Raw genomic sequence first — 18,585 nt, 5'->3', positions numbered from 1 at the left:
TAAAATTGTTATTGCTTTTATTATTATTATTATTATTATTATTATTATTATTATTATTATTATTATTATTATTATTATTAAGGGATCGGGCTAGATGCCGAAAGTACGCCATAAGATAGGTACACTGCTAGTTTACTCACTAAAATAATTATTTTGCGTGCATTCGAAGTATAGTTGAAGTACTATTCAATTACCTCCTCACAAGAAAAAAAATACACACTTTTGCCGAAGTATAAATATCTTACACCAGACTAAGGATTTTGGAGGGCGTAAAATAGAGAAATAAAACAACTGATGAATTGAATCTGGAACTCACTTTATTCCTTTTCTTGCGAGATCCAGAGCAACAAGAAACGCCGTCTTCTCACATTTGTGTGGGCATCGAACCCTTAGGAAGCTTGCATACAATGTACCAATTAAGGGTTAAAGAATATATATATTTATATATATATTATATATACAAAATTTACTTTCTATACAAAAAATGACATTCGTACCAACCTGTCATAAATCAAAATGCATTTGTTAATAATTTCTTTCTATTTTAAATTACAAAAAAATTATAGCACTAAGTATATTGATTCCTGATTATTTTTTCTTAATTTGAAAATTTCTATGAACAGTAGAAAAGAAGGCCTTCTTGGGTTAATTTTATCCACAGATTATAGTAGCTATGAAGTAGATGTTTACAATTTTCTACAAAAAAGAAGAAAAAAACAATGCTTTTTTTATCTCATCACATTAAAACTGATATTTCCTTCTTTTTAAATTTGTACAGGTACTTGAGTCTCCTGGTACAACGACCTTTTGCACCACAATTAATTCATTAATTAAGCTTTTTAACGGCTGCTTCTGATTGCACAGCTCTTCCATTTATCCTCCACTCGTGAAGTAATTCATTTCCTCCTCAGCGATCAGTTAAGGCATTTCATGGTGGTACAGAGGAAGGCAGAAACAAAGATTTCGTCACGTGATCATTGTCTTTAAAGACACATTTGATATTTATTTATTTATTTATAATATATAAAAAACTTGCTTCCTTTTTTTCTTAAAAAAAGAAACCTACCTTCTTTATTTAAGTCTTTACAAATACTATCTTACACTAAATTCACATAATTAAGTTACTACAGCTTATTTTTTTTCTTTTCTTTTCACTGGACCAGCCCAATCGGCTTGCAGTGATAAGTCTTATGATTATCAGCATCATATTCAATACACATCTTCATTTTTTTTTTGTTTTGTTTTCAATTTTCTTAGTAATATTATTTCAGTGTTTTGAGGCGTTCAGGAAACAATACTTAATAATATTTCACAGAAATTGTTAATACGAGAAATGTTATTTAAATGCTACGAAGCACAGTAATGTTGACGCACGTGAACCCACAATATCTGGAATGACCCTTCACATAGGGAATGTCGCGGTTCCCCTTCCAATGCTGAGGAACGGGCTTGTTAGAAAATATACTTACTAAATCACAGTGTTAAATTATTATTAATATTATTAATAATTATAATTATTATCAGCAATTATACCTTAAACGTTTCTTTTTTTTCTTAAGTCATGTACTTGGATACATGTATGGAAATAAGCATAAAAAAAAGTCCAATGTTAACTTTATCCACTGGCTTCTCTCTTGTGATTGGCAGGATGTTAGTTGGCGATTTCCTCTCCGTCCACGCTGTCGTCGGGGATTGTGGAAGCTGTGTCGTCGCTAGCCTGTTGGATGGAACCGCGCTTCGTTGGCCCTATTCGTGACAGTCCTATACCAGGAGTACCTCCTCTCCTACACATGGACAGAAATGCAAAATTAGAAACAGTTTTGTGCTACTTACTAAAATGTAGTCACATTAAACATGAACACCCAATTTCTATTGTGAAGTCGTTATTTTTGCCGAGTAGTAGTTTTTGTGATACCCAGGACTAAAGAAGTGAAAATATCCTGAGATTTATGCCTTTGTCGCAGTTCAGCTCTTGGAAATGATGTATTTTCAAAATACTTTAAACTGATTGTACAACTGAAAATTCTGAACTAGCTTTCTTTTCAATCCTTTAACGGTCTTAATGTTCATTTTTTATTTTTTAATTAATTAATTATTATTTTTACGAATTCGTTGCTTTCACTTAGTTCTGTACAGTTCCTGGTCGTATTATCAAAATTAAGTTATATTATGTGAAATCTTAGATTCGGATTATAACTGAATTAAACTTGGATAAGTTGGTCGCACTTAAGCACTAAGCTAACCCTCCAACTTAAAAGGGTTTTTCATCTACTTTGATACTCACCGACTGTGTACAATATTTTATTTTTCTTGGAAGGAAGTATGATATTAATGGCCAATCAAGAATAGTATTTAATAAACATAATCGTTATATATTTTTGTTCCGTACGTGAATACATAATAAGACTATAACGAAAGCAGAAAAAATGGAACAAAAACAATCGACTTCCTGAACAACCAGTTCTGGCAACATTGCCAGTTAAAGAGACGACAGATTTATCTATTCCAAACGCTGCACCCACACAGAGACTAAAACCTCATCTTCAATTTGCCGAGCAAATCCACCGTTGTTGACTGCAAATTGTAGCAAGTAACTACTACTTGATTCAATACAATTTACATTTAATACTTATTTAAATTGCACTTACCCAGAAACACCCTCTTATTTTTTCAACTGTGCGCGTTTTAGCAAATGATTATTACCATTTTTAGCACAGGTCCTCTCAGGAAACTATTACTGCTTGACCTACACCGTTGACTGCCTTTTCCTTGCTTGTGATCCGTAAGTTATGCAATTCCAATAGTCTTGTAACTAAATTCTCCTTGTACCTTCAAAACCTTCTTTGTACTAACTGTATCTTGTAAACCTGGGAATTTATTTATTTATTTATTTTTTATTTTTTTTTTTTTTTTTGTCTGAGGATGGCAACCATTTGCCAAAACGTAGATAATTGAATGAATAAAAAGGTAATTTTTTGGGGGTAAGTGGAATTTTAATAAGTTTTATATGACTGGTTTGTAGAGGTTTGTAAAGATTCTCTTAACAAAAGAGACACTGACCAAAGCTTAAAATTTTACTTTATTTTTAAATTATTTTAAATGATGTTAGGAAGAAAAAAGATACCAATGTCATATACAAACATGTTAAGGAGACGAATCACGCAATTAATTGGGATAAGACGGAAGTATTGGAGATGGAGAAAAGAATGATAATAAGGAAGTGGAAAGAAGCGGATTGGATAAAGAAGGTAGGAAGAGATAAACTGATGAACTGGACAGGGGGCTTACCAATTAATGAATCATGGCAAGGAAGTTTGAATAACATAGAGAAAAAAATAAATAAATAAAAATTAAAAAAAAATAAATAAAAATAAAAAGCACTTATAAGAACTAAAAATAAAGGAAGTGATTAACTGGAAAGTGAACACGAAGACTTATAGGATGGGATGAAGGCCTTGGTAAATAAGAAAAATAAATAAAAATAAAAAAGTACAACAATGACTCTATATATGACTGTTAAAAGAATTTAAAAATTTTTTATAACAATGAATATATATATGACGGTTAAAGAATTTAAACTCTGTTATAACAACATTTATATATATGTCTGTATTTTCATTAATTTCGATCGTGTCTGAAGAAGGATATGCTAGATATCCGAAACAGTTACAAATTATAATTTAAAATAAAGTAAAATTTTAAGCTTTGGTCAGTGTCTCTTTTGTTAAAACAATTAATCCAAAGCCATGAATAGTCTTACTATTGAAGATTCTCATCGAAAATATACAATTGGTAGTGTGTCTGATACCTCTACTAAGAGCATCCGCTCCGTGAGTGGCAGATCAGCTTTGAATTTTCATCAATAGCGCTCACGTATTTATTTTAAATCTGTTGTTTCATTATTGCTCCATCCTACTTTTATAAAAGCGACAAATGAATATCCAAAAATAATTTATTTCTGCTAAGTGGCCGAGAAATTCGAATTTGTTATTGAATCACCATACTTCTCATATACTTAAGTTATTTAAATAATTCTTTACTTAAAATTTTATACCTGAATCCTTACACTTGACAGTTTTCTGTTCATCATAAATCCGAAAATGTTTCAACAAAATCTTACACAAAGGCTACGATTCTGCTGGGTTTCGGTAACAGAATGCACAACTAAGCAAATTATTTTTGTAGCTTTCGAATAGTTCTTCACTGCTATGAGATACGGGATTATGTAAATTAAAAAGGAAAATAATACTACAACAACACAATAAACCTAACTCATTACAAAACATGATAAAAAGAATGTGCGTATTTAATTTTAAAAAATAAATAAATAAAAAAGGAATAATTAAGAGCTGAATTATCTTACATGCTGTGGAGATTATTTTCAGAAGGGGGAGACTACTCTACTCATGACGAAAAGAAAACCATAAATAAAATAAAAGGATATAGTGCAAAAACAGTGGATAGATGAGGAACTTAACGAGCCAAGGGAAGACAAAAATTAGGGCAGAGGGGAGTAAATACTATTTTACCGGTGCATTCTCAATGCAATTTATCAAAGAGAATTATTCCATTAACGCAGGTCGTTTACTAGCTCACATCATGGCACTACAGTTTAGCAGAAGCCCGTCTTTCAGACCACTTTTGGTTGGATGACACACTGTATTCACATTCAGTGTCATAATGATGATTTTCAAATTTTCTAGACCCGAGTTTGTTTCTCTTGAATTCGAGTAGCTACCCAAAGTTCTCTACCGGGAATCGAAACACGAACAATGTACACGAAAAGTATGTGTTAATTACTATATTACACAATTTTGAGCGAATTTCCCCAGGGAATTTACTAAAAAGGTTCTACCTACCAAACGGAACGGGCAATATGTCAATGGATTGTCCATGTGGTACGAACTTTGTATAAGTTTCGCGGAAAATGTTATACGAGGTTTGCTGAAGAAATATCTGACATACTTTTCGTAAACAAGTGTACTTTGAGGCACGTATATAAGGAATCCTAAAGAATTTTTTTCAAGTCTACAGTTAGTCGTCGGAGATAGCTGATGAATGAGGAATTGTAAGTGAGCGGGTCGGAATTCCTTTTTGACAAAATGACAAACACTTCATTAACGTTATCGCAATAAGTTATGCGTCAGACTTCGATGAATCGCAAGTGGAAACGATCCGCACGATTCGAAAGGTCTTTGGGCCCGAAGCATTTGATACCAACTTTCCTGGCCAAACAGAATATCTACGGTTCGTCAGACTTCCTATTCTCCCTCCATATGATTTCTGACTTTTCCCCCCACACTGAAAATGCTCCTGAAAGGAGCCAGATTTCAGTGCAGAGAGGACATCCTGAATGCGACTACTCTGATGAAGATTAAGGTAAAATTTTCGAATCTGAATACACAATTTTCTTTATGAATAAAAATGATACATTTTGAACAACCCTCGTATGATCAATACAAATATAGTTAATTAAATGAAAGATTGAAAAAATGATTATTTCCTGCAACTGACTCATTCTGATGATGGTTACATACACTACAGATTTCGTTAAATTGAATAGAGTTGGGAGAAGAAAGAACTATGAATACGTATCCCTTCTCAAACTACACAAGTGAAATTGAATAATCTGACCTGTATTCTTTTGATCCCCGACTAGTTTCTAGATTTCTCTCTTACTTCGAAATGAGAACTATCATTTTATCGCCTCACCTCTCCCAACCTGGATCAGTGAATTCTGACCTCAAACTACGTACGTCAGCAATAAACCCCCAGTGGAGCATATAGGGTCAAACTTGATTGGTCACCAGTGCTACAATATTATCAGCTTGCCTGTCATGTTAAAAAGAGACTTTCCTTACAACGGACCGACTAGAACAACTGAAATATTACAACATCGATTTAAGGAAAAATTTACATTATTATACCTAAAACAGGATTTAACTAGCATTACAATAAATTTCAAGAGGCTGACATTCCCAACGCACACAAAGTCAACTTATTCACGCTCATTATAAATTCCTGTATATGCTCAAATGAAATTCTACTTCACACGCAGAAGAGAGGGTTGCAAAACAGGCAGGTGTTTGGAAAAACTACAATCAACACACGAGTCAACGCAATCACTGTTGTTACCTGAATTACAATGTACTAATTCCTTATTTTTCTGGATGGTAAACCGAATTGGATGAAGTACTTGATGGACTAATAATCGTTGTACTAGCAGTATCGCTACCTCCTTCATTACCACTAGGCATTTAGGAAAACACAATTAGTCACCCTTAAATCCTACTTTCCCGTAATTAAAAAAAAGATATACACATAAAACTAAAAATCATTCTTTAAATAAAGCCCCAGTATTTTTTCAAAAAAATAAATAAGCAAGCAATTAAAAGAAAAACTAAATTGAACCAGGATAAGACACGAAACAGTTTTCAGACCACGACGGATCTGGTTGATTAGAAGGAGCACACTTACTCGGGAAATAAACGAACCCTCAATGTAAATATTTTCTGCTTTATCTTCAATCGACTACTCGGAAGTTGCTCAACTGCCTAAAGAACCTGGGCCAATACGGACACTTTTTCTGATCCCACTGGGAATCGAACTCAGGATCAAAAATACTGACCATTCAGATAGTTATAAAGGGGATAATACGCTGCTCCATTTTAAAACTACATTTAACAATCCAAATATGTAAGTATGACAGCCGAAAGTCTATCCTATCACTTTATTTATTTATATCTATCCTTATAAATAAAGAACTCCCCTCCTTGCATCCTCAAATCGGTCACTATTAGTTTAATTATTTTGTTTAAGGTGAGTGTAAAAGGTCGACTATCGCTAAGATGGCAGCACATGACACTATCTTACTAATGTATTTTCTATGGAGTGATAATATTCAAAATATCTCAATCAAATTGAAGAGATGAATATTCCAACATTCCCCAAAGACAAGCTGAATACACAGAAGATAATTCTTGCAATTTTCAATAATTTTGTTCTACTCATTGTTGGAGGAACATAGTCTTCAAAAATACACTCCCAATAATGAAACTTTCTCAACAATCTATATAATAAAATGATAGGTTTATTTTGTGATCAAGAAAAGTTTATATATTTGTGGCCAGTTCTTTTCACAATATCATATCGGAAACCACAAGCTCTAGAAAGATGCCGTTTTCACTGATTGATTGCAAATTTTGTGTAGATTGTTCAGTTCTAATTGGATATTTATTTTAAAAAATGACCGTTATTTCTTTATTACATTTTCAGCGGCACACTAGAAGTGTTGAAATTTTTTTTTCAAAAAGTAAATAATCGTATCCTACGAGTTATACATTCCAACACCACATAGTTGTATATCTTTCCAGCGTTTGTTTCATGGACATATGATAATTAAAAACAAAGGATAACCGTTTCTCCAGTCTAAGATGAATCTTTATTGTTTGGAGTATTTTGCGCAATGAACACCATGTATCACTGACATAATAATTAATTGTGTATGTAAAATATTTGCTTATTACATACTGCATGCAAGAAGAAAGAAGACCTTGATCATACATGAATTAACACCTCCAACAGGAAGTAGGCTCAAATCTTGCAAACGGTGCGAGATATTGAAGAAAATAATCGAAAAGAAAATACCCTTTATGATAACCCTTGCAGATTTTTATCAAGAAGTCTTTCACTTGTGTCTGTAAAGGGACATGTAGATGTTGTGAGGAATGACAGGGAGATTCATGCTCATATGTGAATGATGTGCTGTGAAGAGAGAGGCAGGTTCAGCTAGTGAAATTTAAAAAAAATATCGAAACGATGTAGGACTATCCTCTGAATATTCATTCAATTTGTCTTTCGACAAAGTTTTAAGGTTCAATTTGATTGAATAACTTTCCATATATTACTGTCACTCCCTACAAAATACAATGGAAAGGACGTGCTGGCATGTATTGATAATTAGCGCTCCTTTACACTCATCTACGTTGTACAACTGCTCGCTGACCTGTTGTCTACTGAATATCCCCTGAAACTGAAACCCAGGATCACGCACAATAAAGCAAAGTGTGATCATGATTAGGCTACCTGGCCACTGCTAAAAGAATGAATGAAATAAAACAATGAACGGTTTTACAGTCAATTTTCTACTTTGATCTTCCTTCTATCTATCTATTATTATGAAACAACATTCTAATAATTTCTTTCTCCATAGGTTTAGCAATAAGAAGCTGATAATAGTTTTACTTTTCACAATAATTATTCATTCATTCATATTTCAACATTTGGGACTCATTAAAAAAAAAAAAAAAAAAAAAAAAAAAACTTAACATAAAATGAATAGTTGTAATTTTTCAACGGAAAACAATATTTTCTGGATGAAAATCCGTATGGTAACTATTGTCTAAAGACAAACAGATAGCACGACATTACAAAAGAAAAAGTGATTACCTTAATTTATTCTTAAGATTCGTAATTTCTCGTGACATGGACTCGTGTGACTCTAGCATATCCTCCAACTCCCGCTGGGCTTTCCTCTTCTGCGCCTTCTCTCGGCTGATCTCTTCTTCTGCCTCATCCAGCTGGCGCTTCAATCCTTTCACTCGGGCGTTCACCTGGACACACACAAACAAAAACAATTCAAAATTCTTTTATTTCTTACATGGTAGTGTAATGAAAGGTAAGTTGCTAATTTATGAAGTATATTCTATTAACAATTTATTCAAGTTAAGCAGCTTCCTTAGCCTGTGCAGACCTTCGAGATTATGAAGAGAGGGGAAATTTATAGCAGAGTAATTTCAGGAAATAAGTGTTGAATCTGTCGTCCTGTTTAATACATGTCAATAGATTGAGTGAGGGTTCTTACCCTTCCCCTCTTCTTCTAAGCCAATGAGGAAGTGCTGACTGTTAGTTGGATTCGTCGGTATTTCTAGTTTTCCACACCGGATTGGCTGCATATTAAGTACTCAAGTATTTACTGTACCTGATTGACTCACAATATACCTCAGTATATTCCAAGTTCAACAAATCCTTAGACACTGTTCCCTCCTTGCTAAATTATTAACATTCTCTCCTTCTGTACAGGAGATTTAGCTTCGATTTCTGGTGAGTGTAAGTGGTTTGAATCTAAGTCTCTACCCTCGATACTAAAAAGGGACTGCACAGCAAATCTTTTTTAACTTTGACCATATATTTTTTTATAACTTTAAGTGGCTACACGAAACCAAAACCAATGATGGTAGAGATAAATGAAAATGGATTAAATGGTGATAACATAACAAGAAACAAAAGGCACAAAAAGAAATTGATGCTAATGGTTCAAAGAATGAACATGACTTAGGATTGAATCAACAACTTTAACCTTGTAAATTATTCATTGCAGCTTTGGAAAATTCAAGATTACTAATAAAGCTCCAACTGACCATAAACATATATTTGTGTTACAGTTTCGGCTACGTAACACAGCCTTCCTCAGACACATTATGAGAGAAATATCCGATTTTGACAGCTTATATACAATCTGGATGCAAGACACGCCCACTTTCTCTTTACAAAAGGTAAATTTTTAATTGACTCCAAATAGTAAATTTTTAATTAGTGTAGTCACTTTCTCTTTTTGCGCACCTGTTATGAAACTTTTAATTAGGTGTTTGTCACTTACACTTTCTATTCGCTATGCCCATCTGCTGTTTTCCATAGTACACCTGCTCCAACAGCTCGTTTTGATTCTTTTAGTTCTTTCTTTCTATTTTGTCTATCATCTTTTCCCATAATTCATGTATTACAAGTCCACTAGACCAATTCATCAACTTCTCCTTTCTGTATTTCTTAATCTACTGGGCTTCTTTTCACTTTCTTATCACACTCCTTTTCTCCCTTTCTAATCCTTTTATTCCTTCCCAATCTATCTCATGTCCTGTTTCTTTAAGAGTCTTCATCCCGGCGAAATTAAAATATCGCTAATTTTACAGTAATTATGTGATATCTTCAAATAGATAAAAGATAATTGAAATATGGAACAAGAGCGCCCTAGACAATATTATTTTGCGTGAGGTGCCGTTATCACAAGTCACCTAGTGGCTTTCCGTTTTCAGCTGTTTAGAAGCGCGAAAATAAATGCCGATTTTCAAAATGACTCGAAATCGAAGGCAGATAAGTGAGTCGTGATAACGGTTTCTCATGTAAATTAATATTGTCTAGGGCGCTCTTGTTCCACATTTCGATTATCTTTTGTCTATTTGAATATATCACATGATTACTGTAAAATTAGCGGTATTTTAATTTCGCCGGGATGAAGACTCTTAATGTGTTTGTATATTGCGTTGTTCTCTCTTTTTAGTCTAGCATCATTCTTATGCTGTTCTATCCTTTGTTCTTATCTCTTTCCTGTTTCCCCTATGTACTTCATATCGCACTCTTTACAATTAACCTGGTACACTACTCCTTCCTCTTCTGATCTTATCTCCTTTCCTTTCTTCTTTCTTTTCTCTCTGACTAAGTCTATTATCCTTTTTCCTCTTTTCCTGTATTTTAATCCCTTCCTTCAACAGGTTATTTAGGATCTCCGTTTTCTCGCCTAAACTTTCAATACCAAACCATCCTTTTCTTTCTCTGCTTCTTTCTTTTTTTCTTTGTTTCTTTCTTATAAATCTTCCCTTCTGTATCCATTTCCCTTTAATAATTGGCACAGTAAAATAATAGAAATGATAGATAGCAATGAAAAAAGAAGGAAAGACATATAAATAATCATCAAATTTCTTGAAGTATAAAAGTGTATTATAGATGGTTTATCATTATATAACTTTCAAAACATCAATATAGTAACCATACGTGATGCTACAATAGTTTAAATTCATTGTGCGATTTGGTACCGGGAGGCCATGACAAGCTAGACTCGTCATTTCAGTGCAAGGGGTTAAACATAATTTAATTGAGGATAATGCAAAGTTTTGATGGACACTTTTAAATATTGGATTTCTTAATTTTTCCCCCTCGTACATTCTTACTCTGTCGAAGTTAAAATTACTTTTCCTCTCATGGTTATCAATAGATCAAACGTACGAATATAAGCTACTGTTCTGACTTTAGAAACAGACCACTATTATCTTATACACGTTATTTTTTTTAACTAATCACATTCACGCAACGAATACAACTAAATAAATTTCACTCTGTATGCCATTTTTATATCCATGGATGTGAAGTGTCCTGGTGTGTCTACCTATGTTAGTACTGAGCCAAGTGCTGGCACTGGTACAGTCAGCGACAAAAGTTATTTCCTTTTAATGAAATTAGTTTCGTAAATAACTTCAGAATGGAAGGGTAATCCGAGTACAGTTTTCAGTAAATTAAAAAGAACAGAATTTTCTATACCTTCCAGTCATACCACCGTTATTCACAAAATAAATGTTACCAAACAGAAAGAACTTTATTCGCTGACTATACTAGTTATGTTGGTACTGGAAAAGAAAGAAATACATTACCGCTCAAAAGTTTTTCAATATACTAGATTTTTATAAGCACCTACTGTGATCATAATACTTTAGGACGAGAACTTTGCCGCTTGTGTATCAGAGGTACTCCTGCCTTTAGCATAACATTGGAAGACAGTTGAACTGAAGTCTGAGAGATACTGCAGATGATAAAGCAAATTGTTATTCTTTAATTGAAACAAAGAAACAAACAAACCAAAGAAGTTTGATATAGATATTTCATAGTATAAACAAGAGAGTGGAAGGTAAGGCAGGATATTGGTTCTGTTTGGAAAGTGTAGACAAAGAGGGTCAATGAAACGACAGAAATTTGAAAGCAGTAGTAGTAGTTTTCCAAATTTTGCAGTTCTTTATAGCTTGTTGATATGGTAACGTTTGAAACGTCAAATATACCATACTTTGAAAAGTGTTTACAATGGTTTTGTATGCTCCATTGTTGCTCGTTGGAATAATAACGACGAGCATTACATATACGCTTCCACTGAGCGACAATTGAGCAGAGAAGGATGTATAATGACCCCTCGGTGTCTGGCTTTTTAAACGCCAGCATCTCTACAAAGTACAGAGAACGGCAAAATTTGGAAAACAACTACTTCTTTTAAATTTCTGTCACTGCATTGACCCTGACCCTCTACGTCTACACTTTCCAAACCAAGCTAATTATCTTGCCTCACCTTCCACGCTCTTGTTTATAGTATGCAATATCTGTATCAAACTTTTTTTTTTTTTTTTTTTCAGTTTTAAGAATTATAATTTGACGTATCATCTGCAGTAGCTTTCAAACCTCGATTCAACTATCGTCAACTTCTATGCTTTAGGCAAGAGTATTTCTGATGGACAGCGGTAACGTTCTCGTGCCAAAATAATAGAACCACAGTAGATGCTTCCAAAGATCCGGTATGTTCAAAAACTTTTGAGCGGTCGTGTACGTACGTAAAGTAATAAGAGACAGGGAAAACCTAAGATCTTATACTTTAGTTAAGCTTTTCTCTCTCCAGCCCTATTATTACAAACAACCCTTTCAACGAAATTTCGGCCATTCTCAGTTATATTTTGCAATTCTTGGTTAATCTTTAATCTAGCACAATATTGACCACCTAAAATATGAAGACATGAGATGAATGATTTACCTTTTCGACTTGTTCCTTGTACTGGTCGGCATGTCGTCGCTCGTCTTCTAATTGCATCAGCAACTCCTTCAATTTCTTGTCCAATTTTCTATTCGTTTTCTGTTGCGCAAAACGTTCCCTACAAACAAAACAGCATGTAAATTTCTTTCATATGTTAGTAATGGATGCTAATTTACTAGAAGGCACTAATAAAATTTGCCAAGCAAGATAACGTTTAGCAGCCCATTACAACGTACACCACTTGAAAACCAATTTTATCCATAAACTTAAAATGTATTCACTTTACTGTTCCAAATTATTGTGTCCAAAATACCATATTACACGTTGAATTTTCGTTCACGACTGCCAACATGTCAAGAACGGTATTTAGTAGAAATAGAATGTAGGGAACTGAGTTTTGTTTTGGAACTTAATGTCCCTTTCAGCAGCGAGGCTATATGAGACGGGACCTACTGATTCATGTGGAATCCAAACCCGTCGAGAATCGAACCCGCGTCTCCCACGCCAAAGGCACGTACGATAACCGCTTAGCAACGAGGGAGCTTTGTTTGGAACTCAATATTCCGAAACACATATTACAAGAGTACATGTTATGTAAATATTAAATTTGATCTTCAACACAAAGAACAATACGGCAATTTAATTTTATTATGTTTTTAAAATTGAACTATTTCTGTTATAACATTGCACTATAATATGTTTATCTTATTATCAAACAATGCTCTAAATTTTACTTATACAATGATTAAGAATGAAAAAAAAAAAAAAGTTCGCTGTATTTTGTGAGAAAGAAATCAAAACTTACTTTTTTCTTTTCTTTTCTTGCCGAGCATATTTTTGAACACCCAGTTGCCACGATATTGATTTAATACTTATTTCTCGGCTCTTAATCAGACAGTTCCCGGCAATTATAAAAGTAATCCAGTGTTTTATGGATATTTAGTTTTTTCTATGAAACAATTATGCTGGTTTCCATATATATATATATATATATATGAAGTTGTTCCATATACGCCAGCATTGTGCAACAATCATTTTAGGAATGATCCTAAAAATGGATGAAAAGACTGCGATCTTGGCCAATAATTAGTTTTAGGATCAGGGGCCACAAAATTTTTGAACGGTCCCTAAATCGAGTATTCGTATCTTCTATGGGATAAGCATATCATACTGAGTTACGTGATAATTTGGGTTTGGCTACACTATACGTAGTTCTCCAGATATAAGACCTACAAGAATTTTTTTGCCTCTAATATATTGCATCTTTTGATCCATAAAACGAAACAATTTAAATTATCATTAAATAGCTCCTATTTATATATTTGTGTATCTTTCTATTTTTTCGATCAATTTTCAAGTTGCCAACAAAATACTTTCTTCAACTTTTCCGGACTTTCAGTATATACAGGTATACCAGTAAATTTCATTCATTTCGAAGAGCTATGTGCGCTTATGTATACGCAGTGTGACATTACACCATTTAACACCCTACAGCCTAGACTACTGCGAATTGACGTCAATTAATGTATTTGTCTTAACTCTGGTTTCTAACAGCACAATATACGGTATATAAAATATTTTGTTTACTCTGGTTTCAGTAAACGAATAAAGCCGAAATTTTAGAAATATTTTGAATTATGTAAGCTGCCATGTAATATTTTTTTCTAACTTAACTTACATTATCTGACAACCTCAATTATTGGCAATGAATGAAATATAAATATTATAGACAGTACCAGAATACTAGTTCTTCGCACGGGAAAAGTGTTTCAATTTGGACATAAAGGGCACCAAAACAGTCCCCAATCAACTCAGAGACCCCCAAAACTATGAATTCAATACTAATATCGGCCATTTTCAATTATTTTTACATATCATTCCCCCTTGTACTAATGGGGGCTGAATTTGGATTTAAACGGCATCAGTAATGTTACTGAGTCTCAGCGACCCTGAAAACTATGGCTTCGACACTAATATCGGTCATTTTCGATCATTTTTATATATCTTCCCGCTCCCCTAAGTTGCATCGTCAAAGTAAAATGATAAAACCGGTCCACGGCCCAAATCTCATTTAAGTTGATTCCAAATATCCCTCCATAACTTCTCTTCCAAAGATATCATTGCCACATATTGCATATCGCTGAAAATTGTCATTCCATTACCTTTCAAATCCGATATGTGGCACCCTTGTAGAATAACTACAGGATGATCAATACGCAATATAATGTAAAAAATGGTTCACAACCTGAAGCTCTCAAACTGCTGAGATTAGGACCTATGTTCATATGAACTTTTTTGCTTAGAATCACCCATACTACCTTTCCCAAAATATTGCCCGTTCCTCCTGGGACAACCTATATATATATATAAGTGGTCCGCAAAAAAATTAAATGTCCGGAACAGGAGTAGATTAAGCCAGTCTTTCAGCATTTTGGATAAATAGTACTAAATGCCGAAATCCTTACTTGGCTTCGACTTCCAATTGCTCCTCGAGGTTATTGATCTTCGATTCGAGAGCGGCAATGGTGGCCTTCGTCTTCGTTCTCTGAGCAGTCTCCAATTCACTCAGTTTCGCCTTCAACTCCTTGTTCTGCCTCTCCAAAAGCATTCGCTGGCTCTCCAATTTCTGTGTCGCTGAACGCTCACTCGCCAAATCTAAAATCAAACAAAATTACATTACTTATCACCATTTCTTGTTTCACGATTTAATTTTAATTTTTTAAAAAATGTTCACTTTCTGTAGACCAATTTCATGTAAGTAATAAAATTTTCTTGAAAGCATTCACTGAATTAGTGAGCTCACTGCCGAGGAATCTTACCCACCTGAATATATAAAAATACATAAAGATTAATTGTATCATAATGGATCATATTTGGCTAGTTTCTTTGAAAACATGAAATCTTTAATTTTTACGTCCCTCGCCTGTCGGCTAGGCTAAAGGAGAAGGTAATGAGAAATGAATGAAATGGTGGAATGAAGAGTGAGAAAACGGGGTAACCCCGAGAAAATCCACGTACAAGGTGTTTGTCCACCACAAAGCTCACTTGGTGCGAGCTGAGATCGAATCAAGGACCCTATGCACAAAAGATGACGCTCTACCACCGAGCCACAGTGGCCCTACTAATTTCTTTAAGCCACTTAACGGATATTCTCACAGAAAGATTCTAAACCAGGGTGCAAAATTTCCGGTCGCCATGTAGGTAGAAGTTTAAGAGCTGGCGACCAGTGTTTAGTAGGAATGGTTTCTATCTAAACTCACAGGGCTGTGCAGTTTATGTTTCGCACGATAATAATTGTCACTGAGTGAGAGAAAACACGGAATGTAAAGTCTTCACAACGTTGTGATTCGTCCCTCCTTTCCCACACTCAATCGAAATGGTTTGTCTCCTGGAGCATCAACGCGAGAGAACGTTTCCCTTGCTGTTTGAAGCTAGAAAAACTAGGGTACAGCCCAATGTCTAAAATAGATCAGCCAATCACCTCACGATCTCAGTGATAAATAACAAAATAAGTAAATACATAAAATATAAAAAAATAGATATTTGCATCAGACACCGTTATCACTGGTCACCTTTCTCTTTCTAGTCAATCAATCAGTCAATACATAAATGAAGATATAGAGAGGAACTACTAGCCGTGAAATTCATTGACAACTGTGCCTCTAAGCGAATAGTGAAAAACCAATTAAACAAACGCAAATTGAAATAGCAATTCGTACAACGCCATTCAACGCGTACAAGAAGCACGCCATTCTTTGTAATTGTGTCAACGCGGTAGTCTCTTTCTTTGTCAAACCAACCGTGGGGGGAGGGGGGATCTTATAATTTGTACTTGAGAGATACTGGCGATCATCATTTTTGGATTGGCGAGTGCGTCTGACTGAAATTTTGTGCCCTGTTCTAGACCCTTCTCAGTTATGATCAAGATAATGGAACTCGAATTATTATTATTATTATTATTATTATTATTAACAGTGTCATACATAGTAAAAAGAAGAGAATAATACTTTTTTAGACCTTCAGCAGGTCTCTTCGATTTATTGCCCGTCTCAGTATGCTTGAAACTTTTAAGCTGGGGTTAAATTCACCTTTTTTAGCCTTTTTGGTAAGCCTTACGAAAAAAGATGCCCTGTATTTAATTAAATATCGGATTGTTTTTCACAAAAGTTATCGCGAAACACATACTTAAATTAATTTTCCTCCTATACATTGAAGGTTTTAAGCTCACTTCAATTATTATACTTTTCTAATATTATTTGAATTCTCATTTGACATTTGAAATAACGCTTCTTCTGACTCCAAAAGTAATGCCTTTGAACTTTCTGATATTCACGCAATTTTTCATTAAAAATAAGTAACTGCTATTGCGAATAAGCCTCAAGTAACAGTAAAAGAAAAAAAGAAAACAATAAACCACCACATGATTTACAACTAGTCAGTATTTTCGGGAAAGACTTCTAGCCTCAAAACTAAATAAGTTTGCAAATAACTGGAATTATTCGAAAATTACAGTAAATGCTACCTACGTTATTTTTGGGAGATCAAATACAGTAGATTCCTTTCTAGTTGCTTACCCGTCGTTAGCTGTTCTATAGATAGTTGTGCCTTTCGTGCTCTATCCATTAGGATTTCTGAATTGGACTGCTCTTCCTCCAACTCCTCTTCTAGCGTTTGGATTCGGGCTTCAAGTCGGCGCTTCTCGTCGGCCAAAAGAGTTCTATAAAGGAAATCAAAATATTATTTATGGTCCTTAAGTACTAAGCAGATAAATACAAAATGGAGGAATCATCCGATTTTTTTCCTTAGTGCACCAAGCGATTAGAATGTGACTAAGGCTCGATTTCTGGCTCAGTTGGACGTTTTACTCTGAATTACAGACACATTTCTGTACAGTCTTGTTCAAAAAATCTTGCCCACCCACCTTGCTATAGGAGATCATATTCTAGCAACTGTATGTTAGGAAATTCTAATACTTTGGCCCTACGATCTCAATTAGCTAACGAAAATCCGTATGTTTGATTTAGTTCCACCTGTAGTTAAAATTGTAGTGCTTTTCAAAGAGGGGTGGGTAGCCAATATATATATTAAACAGAACTGTACAACATGAAACGGAAAATTAAAAACACTACTAGTACATAAAGCTACTCGTAAGGGGAGAGGATATACTGTTTTACGTCCAAATATTGCAAGTATATTTACGGGGATTAGGCTTAACAATTAGATTTGTATGCTTTCGGCATTTATGGTCATTTAGCCCGTTATGTATGAGGGATGAAGTCCCTCAGTGATCACACTATCTGAGGAAAGGGAAGGAAGGAAATGGCCTGAGACCTCTGTATGTTACGTATCATCTGGACATTTGTCTGGTGTGGAAAAAAAAAAAAAAAAAAAAAAAAAAGAAAAGAAAAGAAAACCTCACTCAGGATGACTGACCTGAAAAAGCTTTTCCACTTTTTCGACCGACTGTCCCCACCGGGAACCGAACCCGGGATCGCTCGCACTGCAGGTACATTTACATAAAATTCTACAATTTTCCTTTTTCATTTCATGCTCTACATGGAATTTTCTACATAACACAGTTAATAATGAACAGTTAAAATCACAGAACGCAGATTATATTCCCTTCCTTTCATAGAATTTCCACTGAAAGTGAACGCTTCAACATATTTATGAATGTAGTATCTTTCTAGCGCTTATGTTATTGAATTTACACTTTTAGGCTACGGGAGACGGATGATTACAACAAATGAATGATGATAAAAGAATTGGTGGAATGATAATAGGTGTACCCCGAAAAAATCCACAGTCACGATGTTGTCCACCACAAACTTACTTGGCCGGGGATAGAACCAGGAACCCCATGCTCCAGAGGTAAGCGCTCCACCACCTAACCACCGTGTCCCCGAAATTTACACTTCTGAGAATGAATTTCGCGTTAGAAAAACAGACAAGGAGACTGGTAATGA

The 18,585-nt window shown here is 34.4% G+C and overlaps 1 protein-coding gene across 3 annotated transcripts in view; it reads right to left on the bottom strand.

Moving 5' to 3' along the window:
- Positions 1 to 295: 295 nt before the first annotated feature.
- The window catches only part of zip (myosin heavy chain 10), a 299,777-nt gene continuing 281,487 nt past the window's right edge, over positions 296 to 18,585 (bottom strand). For all 3 annotated transcript variants that reach the window (XM_081732288.1, XM_081732289.1, XM_081732290.1), the window contains 5 exons: positions 17,194 to 17,336; positions 15,085 to 15,274; positions 12,620 to 12,737; positions 8,449 to 8,612; positions 296 to 1,784 (listed from right to left, as the gene is read on the bottom strand). In XM_081732288.1, coding sequence (XP_081588414.1) covers positions 1,652 to 1,784; positions 8,449 to 8,612; positions 12,620 to 12,737; positions 15,085 to 15,274; positions 17,194 to 17,336 — 748 coding nt within the window. In that variant the 3' untranslated portion in view covers positions 296 to 1,651. The remainder of the gene's footprint in view (positions 1,785 to 8,448; positions 8,613 to 12,619; positions 12,738 to 15,084; positions 15,275 to 17,193; positions 17,337 to 18,585) is intronic.

The sequence above is a fragment of the Thermobia domestica genome, chromosome 11 (assembly GCF_964235325.1).
Source record: "Thermobia domestica chromosome 11, izTheDome1.hap1.1, whole genome shotgun sequence".
NCBI lineage: Eukaryota > Metazoa > Arthropoda > Insecta > Zygentoma > Lepismatidae > Thermobia > Thermobia domestica.
This window is presented reverse-complemented; position numbering and strand designations above follow the sequence as displayed.